Below are 14466 nucleotides of genomic sequence, written 5' to 3' on the forward strand. Positions count from 1 at the left end.
GGCTGAAAGGCCTGTTTCTATGCTTTAGGACTTTCTGACAAAGAGAAGAATGGGACAAAAAGGGTGACAACAGCATATATTTAGCCTTACTTGATCTGTCATAATCAGCTAGATAAACAAGGCAATTTGGTTTTAGGCTTGGTAAAAGGCCTTTGCTTCAGCATGTCCAACTATTTGCTCTGCCTCGAGTCTCATGGGAATGTCCACTGGTAGAGTAGGTGATCAAGCACATCAGCATCTGCCTCCCTTCAGCTCGGATAGGACTCTAGGCTTTGACTACAAGTGCACACGTCTGAGATGCATTGAGCTTCACCATGTTGTGGCTAAACTAAACTCATCAACTATACATAAGTTTGATCCAGGTCATTCAAAAGCTATTAAACACAAAGGTAAAAGTAATCAAAACATTACAGCAAACGTTTTTTCCCCCCAAAATCAACCTACTCTTATCCCCTTTCAAATGTAGTAACCTCGTGTAGGATCCAACACCAAATGTATAGGAATTATAGTAAGTTACTAGAATTGAAATTCATAAAGAGTAGAAAAATGCAGCAAAATGAAAACCAATAATTTATACTTCAGTGAGTTTTGAAAGCCCCTGACTTGTGAACCATCTAAGGATATTTTCCGCCAAATATCTGCTGAGGAGAAATTAAGTAGAATATTGCAAACCATTTATTTAGACTCATTCTAATACAATTCCAAAGAAGCACAATGTTCTCCTCAGTGACCTTCTACAGGACATATTAAAAAGCTCAATAAAAATGAGTTCAAATATTACCTTCACAATTTATTTATTTTCTTTACAGCTGTCTCATGCCAGATTCATTAAACAAGTTATTGGATATCCGGGTCCTATCACAATTATAGACGGCAACAAACAAGACCAGTGCCAGGGTGCCTGCATTCCCAGTAAGAGCTTACCCAGGCCACCGTCATAATGACGCACCTGAGGTATGACATAAATGATAATGAATAATGTATGCAGGTAGCTCAAAGTTACCTGTGCTGTCAGGGAAATAGCAGTTTTTCTGGTGTGGAAAATGAATACATATCAAATGGTATGGTAGTTAGTACTTTCATTTGCTTCTGTTGTGTAAACTGCAGTTCATGAGAGTAGAGACTGAGTTTTAACATACAAGGGTGGCATTGTAGCACACAGTTAGTTCCAATAACCCAGGAACCATTCTCACTTCAGAGCCAGAATATTGCCCCTTTGATCATGAAGGTTTTTTCTAGAATGCTCCATTTATCTTCCTATTTATCTATGAAATACATGTTCATAGGCTAATTGGCTAATATAAATTATTTGTAGTGCAAGTGTGGTACAAGAGAATTGGAGGAGTGGGTTGTTGATAGGCACACCCTAAGAGAATAGATTAAAGAGAAGTGAGAGAGAGAGTGGGACTTGAGGGATTACTCAGAACCAGCACAGATTTGATGGGCTGAACATCCTCAGAGGTACAAGAGCTTGAAGACCCACACTCAACAGCTTAGAGGCAGCTTCTTCCCCAATGCCATCAGATGATCTCTGAACCGTCCATGAACACTACTTCACTACTCCACTATTTATTTATTGTAACTTTGATAATAAACCAGATTTACTTTCAAACTGTGACTTTTAAACCTCCCCGTGGAATGCATGGGCTTCCTCTGGGTCCTCCAGTTTCCTCCCACAGTCTAAAGCTGAACCGGGTAAAGCAAAGCAAGTTTTTCAAACCCAAGGCAGCACTAAGTGCTTTACATAGAACAAGATATTTTTAAAAAAATCAAACAGCAAATTTCAGACAATATAAAGAGAATTAAATCACACACAAATATAAAGAAATAAAAGTTACAGCACAGGAGGTTCTAATTGAAAGCTACAGTGAAGAAGAAAAGTTTTAAGCCTCGATTTAAAAGCTTAAAATTAGGGCAGACTTCAGATCCGCAGGAAGGTTATTACAGATATGTGGAGCATAGTAACTAGAGGCTGCTTCACCATGTTTAGTTTTGACCCTGGGGGCTGTAAGTCGACCCGCCCCAGATGCCTTGAGAGCTCCGGAAGGTTCCTAATGCAGCAAGAGATTGGAGATGTATTTTGGCCCTAGTTCATTCAGTGCTTTAATGTAACCAGTAGTGATATTTTAAAGTCAATCGTCCAGTGGACAGGACGCCAGTGTAATGATTGGTCACTGTAAATTGTTCCGTGATTAGGTTAGGGTTCATTGGGGCTTGCTGGGGGTGGTGGTTCAAAGGGCTGGAAGGGCCTATTCTGTGCTATATCGCGAAATTAAAAAATAAAATAAATAAACAATTGTACAATTCACACTTAGAATGGTTTCCCATTTGTTGTTTCCAAGTGAAATTAAAGGTTCCTGCAAAAAAATTCTCTAATTTGTGGAACTGAACATAACTCACATAAATGCACGATGGAAAATCTCCATCTAGTTTACACACATTTTGCCTAGAAAACAAAATTCTTGTACATTTTTTTAAAAACCTGGGAAGCATTTGGATTGAAGTTTATGGAATCCAGACTAAGGACCATTGTTAACAGTACTGTTCCCATGTCTCGTATTACAGCACGACTAATGACAAAGGAAAAGATACTAAAGACAGGAAATCTTAACCAAGCCAGGAAGTGGGTGACATTCACCAAGTAAAAGCAACTTTTTCACCACAGTAACACAAACTGACTGCTCATTTACACTGTTAAAAGAATTCAGAAAGCCAAACAGAGAGGAACATTTGGTCACAAGGGACTGGCGATAGTTTTTGGACACAATGGGCTGCAGCAAATCTTGTAAAGGATCCTACTGATCACAGGACTTAACTTCAGCCAACATGGGAGACATCTGTGACACTCAGTCAGATGGAAGACAAGCTGAATGAAGCTATACGACAGCAAGAACTCCAGAGGCAGCCACATTGCAGCACTGTTGAGCAATGGAGGTCACGTATGTTAGGACGGACCAGATGTCTCACATGTTAAAACACTTCCCATTGAGAGGCTTCATTCCAAAATAATGTTCTGAGTTCATATTCTGAAGGATAATTTGGACTATACAAGGATAAAACCAGCAGGAACAGAAAACAAATCTTCACATCAGGTCAGAATGATATTACCTTAAAATGAGGACTTAGATAATTATAAACATGAGAAATATCTAATTATATTGGTTTCATTTGTACTTGCCTTAAAAGGCCCATCTTTCATATCTTCTGGAAGCTTCCTAATAAATAATTCTACAGATAGACGCTTCTGCTATTATGACTGAGGATTGACAGTGATGGTCACACATCACCAATGACAGTTTGGATTAACAGGGAATTTTTTTCCACAATAATAATGCTCTAATTCTCTGCAATTGCAAATAGCCAAGCAACAGTGCAGTTCTGTCTCAATTACCTGAGTGCATGTATGCAGTAGATCACTCGGGGCATATTTTTTCGATCGTACACATCTGTCGTCTCAGGATAAAAGATCTGAAAGAACAAGTGCAAGAGGGATAAGACAGATCCTTTCAAAGCAAAAAATATAATGTCAGATCAGGATTTTATTAAATTGAGTTTGTTAATTTTCCAGCATAAAAATGTTTTTATCCACCATCCCTCTCCCTCTTCTCTCGCATCCCACCTTAAGCATCCAGTTTCTACAGTAGTCAAAGCAATACACGCTGAATCACTGCTTTAAAATATTTTTTTTTCCCATTTAAAAACAGCAATATAATAAAACAAGTGATGAGGCCTGAACATGAAAGACATGTCAAGAGTCAAGGGCTCAAAGAGTCAAAGAGGATAGGTACATGGATGGGGCTGGTATGAAGGACAATGATCTGGGTGCTGGTCGCTGGAAGTAGGCAGCACAATAGTTCAGCACAGATTAGATGGGCAGAAGTGCCTGTTTCTATGACTGACCATGAATACCAACGGAGAAGCAAAAGAGCAATGGTTGACCACCAGCTAGTGTCCATCTGGATTAGCTACACTGGCAATGCGGATGGTGACCACAGATGTAACCAAGAGTTAACCCATAACACATACCCACAAGAAAATAATCAAACTTGGCATGCTTTAGATGAATCAGCCAACACTGAAATCAATGGGAGTGTTAAATCAACAAGACAAAAGATAAAACACACTTCTTTAAAGTATATCTGTGAATATAATATTATCCTTTAATTTGCAAAAGTGGAGTGTTTTCAACATAAATATCCTCCCATGAGACTGTAACACAGAAACTGGCTGCAATAGCATATCCATTTCTATGACACTTCAGAATGTCATCCACTCTGTTCTCCTGGTCCAGCTGGCGCAGATCACATCTCTAGTGTAAACAGATTCTAATATTGTGTGTCCAGGACAAGAGTAAACTTTGGTATGACTGCCCAAGCTCATCTCATGCCTGGCTTCTACAATGATAGGCAAACATGCTGTCAATATTGGCTAGATTGTATTCTCCATGATTTGAATTGATTATCAGGTATATAAAATCTTGACTACAAGTTCACCTCAAAGCCAAGTGGCAAGTTATCCAGCTACACAGTCCTTAGAGATCAATGAAAGCAGCTCAACGTTCTATGTGCTGCTACAGAAAGACAAGTAATGCAGCTAGTAGAGCGATCGCCTCAAAATGGCGGAAATTAATCGTCCAATCTTGACGTCTATCCACAGGGAAGATGTTGAATGGATTGTTTCCTCTAAATGGGGCAGTAAGGAGCTCAGAAGAAAGGAGATTTTGTCAGTTCAGATGATGATGGGAAGTAGGAAGAGAGGGTGAGAGATAAAGTGACATGCAAATAATAAGAAACAGTACTGAGACAATCACAGAGAGGATGCAATTTTGCATCTGCTGAGAAACCTTCGATCTTATTTCCCTGGGCTGTTAACTCCATCCCACATTAAAACTTGCCCACAATTTCATTCATATCATCTTCACTATTGCATATTCTGATTCAGAGAATATTACAGCCCTTCAGCCCACAATGTTGTGCTAACATTTTAACCTATTCTAAATTCAATCCAACCCTTCCCTCCTGCATAGCCCTCCATTTATCTATCATTCAAGACACAGTCTGAGTTCTTTTCAAAATGACCCTAATGTATCGGCCTTCAGCACTATCGCTGGTAGGCAATTCCACACCCACCACTGTGTAAAAAAAAAACCTTCTCCGATATCCCCCCCCCCCCTCCCACATACCTGCCTCCAATTACCTGAAATTTACGGCCCTCACATTAGCTATTTTCCACCCTGGGGGAAAAGTCACTAGCTGTCCACTCAATCTATGCCTCTAATCACGTTATACAACTCTATGAGTCACCTCTCACCCTCCTTCACAACAAAGTGAAAAGGCCTAGCTCACTCAACGTATCTTCGTAAAGACATGCCCTCGCATCCAGGTAGATCTACTCTGCACCCTCTCTAAAGCTTCCACATCCTTCCTATAATGAGACAACCAGAACTGAACACAATATTCCAAGTGTGGCCCAGCCAGTGTTTCATGGAACTGCATTATTATTTTGATTTGAGGTGGTTTCCATGCTCCAACCTGAAAAAAAGTAGCTGCTAGTCTTTTTGTTGACTCAATCCACCATTTTAACGTGGGCCTACACAAATATGTACTAGTTAGAGTATGAATTGTGCATCAAATGCATGATTCATCCACTGAGCCTTTTCTCCATCTACCCATCCATTCCTTCCCAAAAAGTTGCACTTTTTCCTGCCTAACCTTACTCATTCCTCCAATACCAGCACTCTGGCCCTATCATTCTCATCCCGTAGCACAGGATGAACAAAGCAAGTCAGTCTCACATGAAAAGCCAGTCTGCCAAAGGCTATTTGGATTTGAGCAGTTGCCTGGCACGACTGATGGATTGGAAATGACTGCACGGGAACACCATGGTGAGCCACAAAGGGTAGAAAACCGAGAGGTTTCAATTTTACCTCGACATGTACTAACCAATGAATTTTAAAGAGAAAATATAACTAAGAATAAATGAAAACAGTTAATTTCTTTGTGTACAATTTATTAAACATTTTTAAAATGACCAATGTCATAAATATAACTCAGTCATTGATCAGCAAGTGAAGCTAAGTCCAGAAATCAAAGGTAGGGTTAATAGACCATGTGATCAACCCCAAAGCAGTCAGTTTGAAGTTTGAACCCTGGGCATCGTGCCCGGTTAGGCCAATTGCAAACAGAATAACAGCAAAGTCAAAAGCTTGCAAGTTCTAGATATAAGAAAAAATAATTGTCATTCTTTGAAATTTTTGTCAGCACTTGTGAAGATAGGAATGATAGTGTGTAGGTGAATAAAATGATTTTTTATTGAGATAATATTACGTTGATCCATCACATCCTGGACTCAGAGATACCGGCTACATTGAAAGTCTATTTTTTCTTGACATTTAAACTGAAGCTCAGCAACTGTACAAAAATGGAATGCAAATCCAGTTTCTGTATCCTGCTGAAGAAAAGTGATCTTCTTAACCTTCTCTCCCATATTCGTTGTCAGGGATAAATGAAAAGATCGTATTTAAGCATTTCTCCAAATGTTGCATAATACCACATTTTACACCATCAGTAAGGGATCTTTTCTGAATTAAAAATAACAATTATGCACACTTATTGAAGTGCAAGACAGTGTTAGCGAAAGCCCAAACAAGTGAGAGACTCCATCAGCAAATTAGTCACCAAATGTTTCTCTCCATTTTAAAAGGTGAAATGTGAACATTAATTTTTAGCAACAAAAGGGAACACAGAATCCCTGATATGTACTTAGACGGTTACAAATAACTAACTTAAACTGAAAAAGCATGAGTAGGCCATTCAGCCTTTACGTCTGTTCTGCAGTTCATGGTTCTTCTTTTACCTCAGTGTTACATTTGTACACTACTCCCTCAAGTTCACTAATATCTAACAGTTCATCAATCTCCTCCAACTTATGAGGGCCTGAGCCTCCACAGTCCTCTTGGAACAGAATTCCAAAGATTCACTACCCCCAGGCTGAAGACATTTCTTATTTCTAACATGAATGCTTTTACCTTGAGAATGTGACCCCAAGTTCTGTATACTGCAACCTTACTCCATACCTATCCTGTCAAAGTATGCAAAAATTGTGTACACTGCAATGCGGCTACCACTTATTCTCTGAATCTTTGAAATAAACCTGGTCTACTTAATCTTCTGCTATGATCAACACAACACACAGAGTTTGATCTCAAATCTCTAATGAACTGACTTGATCTGCTTACAGAAACTAAACAAGAACACAGTGGGTCCTTCATAGGGCAAGCCTCTCATCTGAGGGGTTAAACTGGAACACCTTTACCGTACCTCTTGGAGCATTCAATCATAACAAAGTTGAAAGGCTGTCACTTCACCCACATGACAATAAATCACCACAACTGTGACCAAAGTACAATTCTATCACCAGAGTGCAGCAGTTCAATTAACTGCTACCTTCCGCCATGCTTTTGTACTTTTCGGTATCTATACCTTGTGCCCAAAGTGGATCACACAGCTGGGTTTGCATCTCCTGCAAGGCCCTTGCATTCCTGCCCTGATGCTTGATTATTGGAACTCAGGGGCTTATTTCTCTCCATACTATGTTGGACTAAGGTGTGATCGAAATACTACACACAGCGTGGGCTCAATACCCGATTGACTTCACTGATCTAATTACAGAAATTAAACAAAAGTGCAGAGCAACCCCGGTTCCTATGCCACTACAACACAAACGAGCCGTGATCTGAAATTCATACCATTCAGCAGTGCTAATCAGGCTATAGGGTCAGCTTGTTAGAGGGACAGAGGGAGGAAAAAAAATGGTGGGAGCCAACATGCCAGAAATTTTGCTTTCATTTCACTGTTTACTGTTTCAGTCTAATAGCACTAGTTCAAAAGACTAATCTCATTCCATGCACCCACCATTCTGTGTAAAGAACTTACCTCTGCTTTGTGACTGCCTGTAAGCAAACAAATTTCAAAGTTGTATAATTTATACATTCTTTGATAATAAATGCATTTTGAAACCTCTGACATCCCCCCTATACTTTCCTCCAATCACCTTAAAATCATGCCCTTGTATTAGCCATTTCTGCCCTGCAGAAAAAAAAAGTCTCTGGATATTCACTCTGTCTACAGTATGTCATTTATCATCTAACACACCTTTATATCAAGACACCTCTTATCGTCCTTCACTCCAGCGAGAAAGGCCTTAGCTCACTCGGCCTATCTTTAATAAGACATACACTCTAGTGCAGGCAGCATCCTGGTAAGTCTTCCTTGTATGCAATCTCTAAAGCTTCCACAGCCTTCCTATAATGAATCAACCAGAACTGAACACAATGCTCCAGGTGTAGTCAATCCAGGCTTTATCTAGTCAATGCAGTAAACCCTCCGTTATCCAGCATGAGCCAGACGACATAAGCAATGGATAATCGAGAATCATCCTAGTCTGTTCCTCTTCAGGATTTTTACTCAACTTACAAGCTGTCTATCAGAGAGCAACAGATGTAAAGCTTGGGGTTCAGATCCACTGCACTGTACCCATAGAGTATGGAACTTAGAACTTCCTGTTACGTAATATTACATATACAATGCAAAGCCAAGTTGAAGGCTGAGCAAAATAAATCAAAAATATCGCTCCTTGTTCAGTACATAATCTCCTCCAGAAACCATTGTTCCAAACTTCTTAAGGTTTTTGGAACTCTGAATGGAGCTTCCAAGATCTCTTGGTAAATAATAACCATCTTCTAGTACCAACCTTGTGATATTCAAAGTGGTACAGCAACACCCAAGCAAAGCAGGACACAAACAAGTTCTGCGCAGACTCTCAGTCTTGAGTTTGGTTGCTACATATGCTCATCATCTCAATATTTCTCAGCAACGATGGGATGGAAGGTATTATGCCTGTCATCTGATCTTCACTTGCCCACAATGGCTCACTTTAGTACATAAACCACTGAAATCTGCCGTTTGTAGGGAATGCACTGTTTACTACAAAAGAACTACCCTGAACGAAGAACTGCTTTTGAGCAAAATGGAATGCTACCTCCTGGCAGGATCCAAAGTTTACACAAGCACCACATAACAAGCACTTCTAGAAATAGTAATAGATCCACCTTTGCAAAGCACAAATAATGTACTTTTCTCAACATATTTCAGTATAATACAACATTAAAAAATAATGGTTTTAGCAATCTTCAAGGAAGATGTTTGTTTTTGTTATGGGCACTTTGCAAGGAGTGAGGAAGGAAATCCAAGTACTGTATTGTTCAGTTTCGGGTAGTGTACTATACACAGTTGATCTCGGCTACCCCAGTAACCCAGGGCTTATTCAAAACCCGGACTCCAGCACCATCAACGCGGGTTCCAACGACCATGGACAGCTTCAAAACGATTGCGCAACCACCGACTGTGACTCCAGCCTTGAACTCCAGGCCGGGTCTTCACATGCTGCGATTGTGACTCCCGTCTCCCCTTCCCCCACCACCACTATGCAATCCCCTCTCCCTCAGATCCCATCGTCAGCACCTGGGCCCTCAGAGGCTCCATCTTCCTCTCACCCTAACCCTTCCCTCTCCACTGACACTACCAGCCTCTCTCCCCCTCTGATCCCATCTCACATCCGTGCCAGGCCTTTACCATTCCCTCCGACCTTCAACTCTCTGAGGCAGAGCGCTCTGTCCTCAGTAAGGGCCTCAGCTTTGACCCCCTTCGCCCACACCTCAGTGAGTTCCGCGTACGCCATGACGCTGAACTCTTCTTCTGCCGGCTCCGTCTCCGAGCTTACTTCTTTGGCAAGGACTCTCTTACACCCACCGATGACCCCTTCACCCATCTTCAACCCTCCTCCTCTTCATGGACACCCTGCTCTGGTCTTCTGCCTGCTCTGGATCTCTTTATTGCTAATTGCCGAAGGGACATCAACCGTCTCGACTTCACCACACCCTGTTCCAATTCCAACCTCACTCCTTCCAAACACTCTGCTCTCCGCTCCCTCCCCACCAATCCCAACCTCACTATAAAACCCGCTGATAAGAGAGGAGCCGTTGTAGTCTGGCGTACTGACCTCTACTTGGCCGAGGCACAGCGACAACTCTCTGATACCTCCTATTTACCCCTTGATCATCACCCCACTAAGGAACACCAGGCCACTGTCTCCTATACCATCACCAACCTTATCAGCTCTGGGGATCTCCCATCCATTGCCACCAGCCTCATAGTTCCCACACCCCGCACTTCCCGTTTCTACCTCCTACCCAAGATCCACAAACCTGCCTGTCCACCAGGTAGACCTATTGTCTCAGCTTGTTCCTGCCCCACTGAACTCATTTCTGCATACCTTGACACTGTCTTATCCCCTCTTGTTCAATCCCTTCCCACCTATGTTCGTGACACTTCTCACGCTTTGAATTTTTTCAATGATTTTAAGTTCCCTGGCCCCCACTGCCTTATTTTTACCCTGGACGTCCAGTCCCCATATACCTCCATCCTCCACCAGGAAGGTCTCAAAGCTCTCCGCTTCTTTTTGGATTCCAGACCTAACCAATTCCCCTCTACCACCACTCTCCTCCGTCTAGCCGAATTAGTTCTTACTCTCAATAATTTCATCCTTTGGCTCCTCCCACTTCTTCCAAACCAAAGGTGTAGCCATGGGCACCCGTATGGGTCCCAGTTATGCCTGCCTTTTTGTTGGCTTTGTGGAACAGTCCATGTTCCAAGTCTATACCGGTATCCATCCCCCTCTTTTCCTTCGCTACATCAACGACTGCATTGGCGCTGCCTCCTGCACGCATGCTGAGCTCGCTGACTTCATTAACTTTGCCTCCAACTTTCACCCTGTGCTCAAATTTACCTGGTCCATTTCTGACACCTCCCTCCCCTTTCTTGATCTTTCTGTCTCCATCTCTGGAGACGGCTTATCTACTGATATCTACTATAAGCCTACAGACTCTCACAGCTACCTGGACTATTCCTCTTCCCACCCTGTCTCTTGCAAAAATGCTATCCCTTTCTCACAATTCCTCCGCCTCCGCCGCATCTGCTCTCAGGATGAGGCTTTTCATTCCAGGACGAAGGAGATGTCTTCCTTTTTTAAACAAAGGGGCTTCCCTTCTTACACCATCAACTCTGCTCTCAAACACATCGCTCCCATTTCCCGCACATCTGCCCTCACCCCATCCTCCCGCCACCCCACTCTGGATAGGGTTACCCTTGTCCTCACCTACCACCCCACCAGCCTCCGGGTCCAACGTATAATTCTCCATAACTTCTGCCACCTCCAACGGGATCCCACTACTAAGCACATCTTTCCCTCCCCCCTTTTCTGCTTTCCGCAGGGATCGCTCCCTACGCGACTCCCTTGTCCACTCGTTTCCCCCCCCCCCCCCCCCCCCATCCCTTCCCACCGATCTCCCTCCTGGCACTTATCCTTGTAAACGGAACAAGTGCTACACCTGCCCTTACACTTCCTCCCTCACCACCATTCAGGGCCCCAGACAGTCCTTCCAGGTGAGGCGACACTTCACCTGTGAGTCGGCTGGTGTGGTATACTGCGTCCGGTGCTCCCGGTGTGGCCTTTTATATATTGGTGAGACCCGACGCAGACTGGGAGACCGTTTCGCTGAACACCTATGCTCGGTCCGCCAGAAAAAGCAGGATCTCCCAGTGGCCACACATTTTAATTCCACGTCCCATTCCCATTTTGATATGTCTATCCATGGCCTCCTCTACTGTCAAGATGAAGCCACACTCAGGTTGGAGGAACAACACCTTATATACCGGCTGGGTAGCCTCCAACCTGATGGCATGAACATTGACTTCTCTAACTTCTGTTAATGCCCCTCCTCCCCTTCTTACCCCATCCCTGATATATTTAGTTTTCTTCCCCCTCTTCCTTTTTTTTCTCTCTTTCTGCCCATTACTCTGCCTGTTCTCCATCTCCCTCTGGTACTCCCCTCCCCCTTTCTTTCTCCCGAGGCCTCCTGTTCCATGATCCTTTCCCTTCTCCAGCTCTGTATCCCTTTTGCCAATCACCTTTCCGGCTCTCAGCTTCACCCCCCCTCCGGTCTTCTCCTATCATTTCGCATTTTCCCCTCCCCCTCCTACTTTCAAATCTCTTACTATCTGTCTTTTCAGTTAGTCCTAACGAAGGGTCTCAGCTCGAAACGTCGACAGTGCTTCTCCCTATAGATGCTGCCTGGCCTGCTGCGTCCCACCAGCATTTTGTGTGTGTTGACTGAATTTCCAGCATCTGCAGATTTCCTCGTGTTTGTACCATACACATGTTCATTTGATTTCAATTAGACCTGATCATATCCACATCCAGTAATGATGATCCTCCCCATTACAATGTTGGACTGCACAGATACAACAGCACTTGCCACTAACAGCAATGACCTGATGGAAGAGCATTCATCTACCCTATAACTGCTAGCATCACAAATACATATTTTACATTATGTAGTGATGGGAGGAGAGTAGAGATCTGCTGGGATTGCTCAGAAAGCACTTCGTCTTTTAATAATTCCCTAAACTTAGAAGATGCACAGTAAATACTTTTGAAATTGAAGATTCGCTAAATTGCAGCTAGAATTGTATTTTTTTTAATGTAATAGATAGCTGCACTACACCAATCTGAAATTGATAGGTAAAAGAGCACAGATATTTTCGTTAATAAAATGAGAAATTGAAAGTGGTAGTGTTCAGAGGGACAGGAGGCTTTGTACACATTATCATTGACAGTTAACATGCATGTGCAGCAGTGAAAATATCAGACTGCAATTATACAGGGCTCAACTGAGACTGCATCTACAACATTGTGTCCATAAGACCATAGTGTCTGGTCTTCCTACCAACAAGTCATCAAGTTGACTTCTGGGATAGAAAATCATTCTAAGATGAAAGAATTAGCTGTCAAGACATGTACTTGCTAAAGTAAAAGCAAAAATTGTTGGAAACACTCAGCCCGTCGAATGTCACCAGTCCAAATCCAGTATCAGAATGTTAGCTCTACTTCTCTTTCCACAATTACAGCACACTACAACTACTCCTAGGCTGGGAAGGAGTAGCCAGTCAGGGCACCGTGGCAACATGAAAAGTTGGAACAAACACTTACAATAGAAATTAGTGGCAATAGAAAAGTTCATTCAGTCCCTCAAGCTTGATCTACCCTTCATTGCAAGGAGTGGGGAAGGTTGTTAGGTCAAAGGTATTCTGTGTATCTCAGAATGTTTAGATGAAGGGGACCCAAAGACTCAGAGGGCAGATACCAACTGGCCCAACATATAGACCAACCTCCACTACAGGCTGATGAGACAGGGTTCAAATACGCATACAGTCTCTGGTCTGAGATAAAGGATTCTGTGGAGATCTGGTAATCTGCTCTCTCACACCTGTCCTGCAATTTAATAAGATTGATCTAGGAATAATGGTGCATAGTTCCCTGAAGCTGGAATCTCATGTGGATAGGGTGGTGAAGAAAGCTTTGGTATGAGCATTAGGAGTTGGAGTTGGGATGTAATGTTTAAATTGTACATGGCATTGGTGAGGCCAAATTTGGAGTATTGTGTACAGTTCTGATCTCTGAATTACAGGAAAGATGTTGATAAAATAGAGAGAGTACAGAGGAGATTTACTAGACTGTTACCTGGGTTTCAGCACATAAGTTACAGAGAAAGGTTGAACAAATTAGGTCTTCATTCTTTGGAGCATAGAAGGTTGAGGGGGGACTTGATAGAGGTATTTAAAATTTTGAGGGGGATAGATAGAGTTGTCGTGGATAGGCTTTTTCCATTGAGAGTAGGGGAGATTCAAACAAGAGGACATGAGTTGAGAGTTAAGGGGCAAAAATTTAGGGCTAACACGAGGGGGAACTTCTTTACTCAGAGAGTGGTAGCTGTGTGGAACGAGCTTCCAGCAGAAGTGGTAGAGGCAGGTTCGATATTGTCATTTAAAAAAAATTAGATAGGTTTATGGACAGGAAAGGAGTGGAGGGTTATGGGCTGAGTGCAGGTCGGTGGGACTAGGTGAGAGTAAGAGTTCGGCATGGACTAGAAGGGCCGAGATGGCCTGTTTCCGTGCTGTAATTGTTATTATGGTTATCACAATGTCCCTTTCCTATACTAACCTCCCATTCCCCTATTAACTTAATAACCAAAATTTACTGAATTCTGTCATAAATTACAAAGGACCTTGAGAATTTCTAGATAGGATGACCTGGCTGTATTAATCATGACTTAATTCAGGTTCCTTGAATCCAGACACCCACAACCCACTTACTAAACAAAAATGTCTCAGGCTTGGAAATTTATATTTGATCTGACCTCCACAGTTTTTCAGGGGAATGAATTCCACATTTCTAATATTATGCTTTCTGAGGTTATTCCTTGAATTTTAAGTTTCTGCCAGCTTGATTTAAGATCCCCCTTGAGAGGAAACAGCTCCAAACTTTCCAACAAATCCATTAATTATTCTA

The 14466-nt window shown here is 42.4% G+C and overlaps 1 protein-coding gene across 1 annotated transcript in view; it reads right to left on the reverse strand.

Annotated features, from left to right (window-relative positions):
* Positions 1-14466, reverse strand: part of iqgap2 (IQ motif containing GTPase activating protein 2) — a 296840-nt gene that overhangs the window by 147688 nt on the left and 134686 nt on the right. Inside the window, 1 exon segment of the mRNA XM_073048258.1 lies at positions 3392-3468. Within this exon segment, the coding sequence (XP_072904359.1) occupies positions 3392-3468 (77 nt within the window).

The sequence above is a fragment of the Hemitrygon akajei genome, chromosome 6 (genome assembly GCF_048418815.1).
Source record: "Hemitrygon akajei chromosome 6, sHemAka1.3, whole genome shotgun sequence".
Lineage (NCBI taxonomy): Eukaryota > Metazoa > Chordata > Chondrichthyes > Myliobatiformes > Dasyatidae > Hemitrygon > Hemitrygon akajei.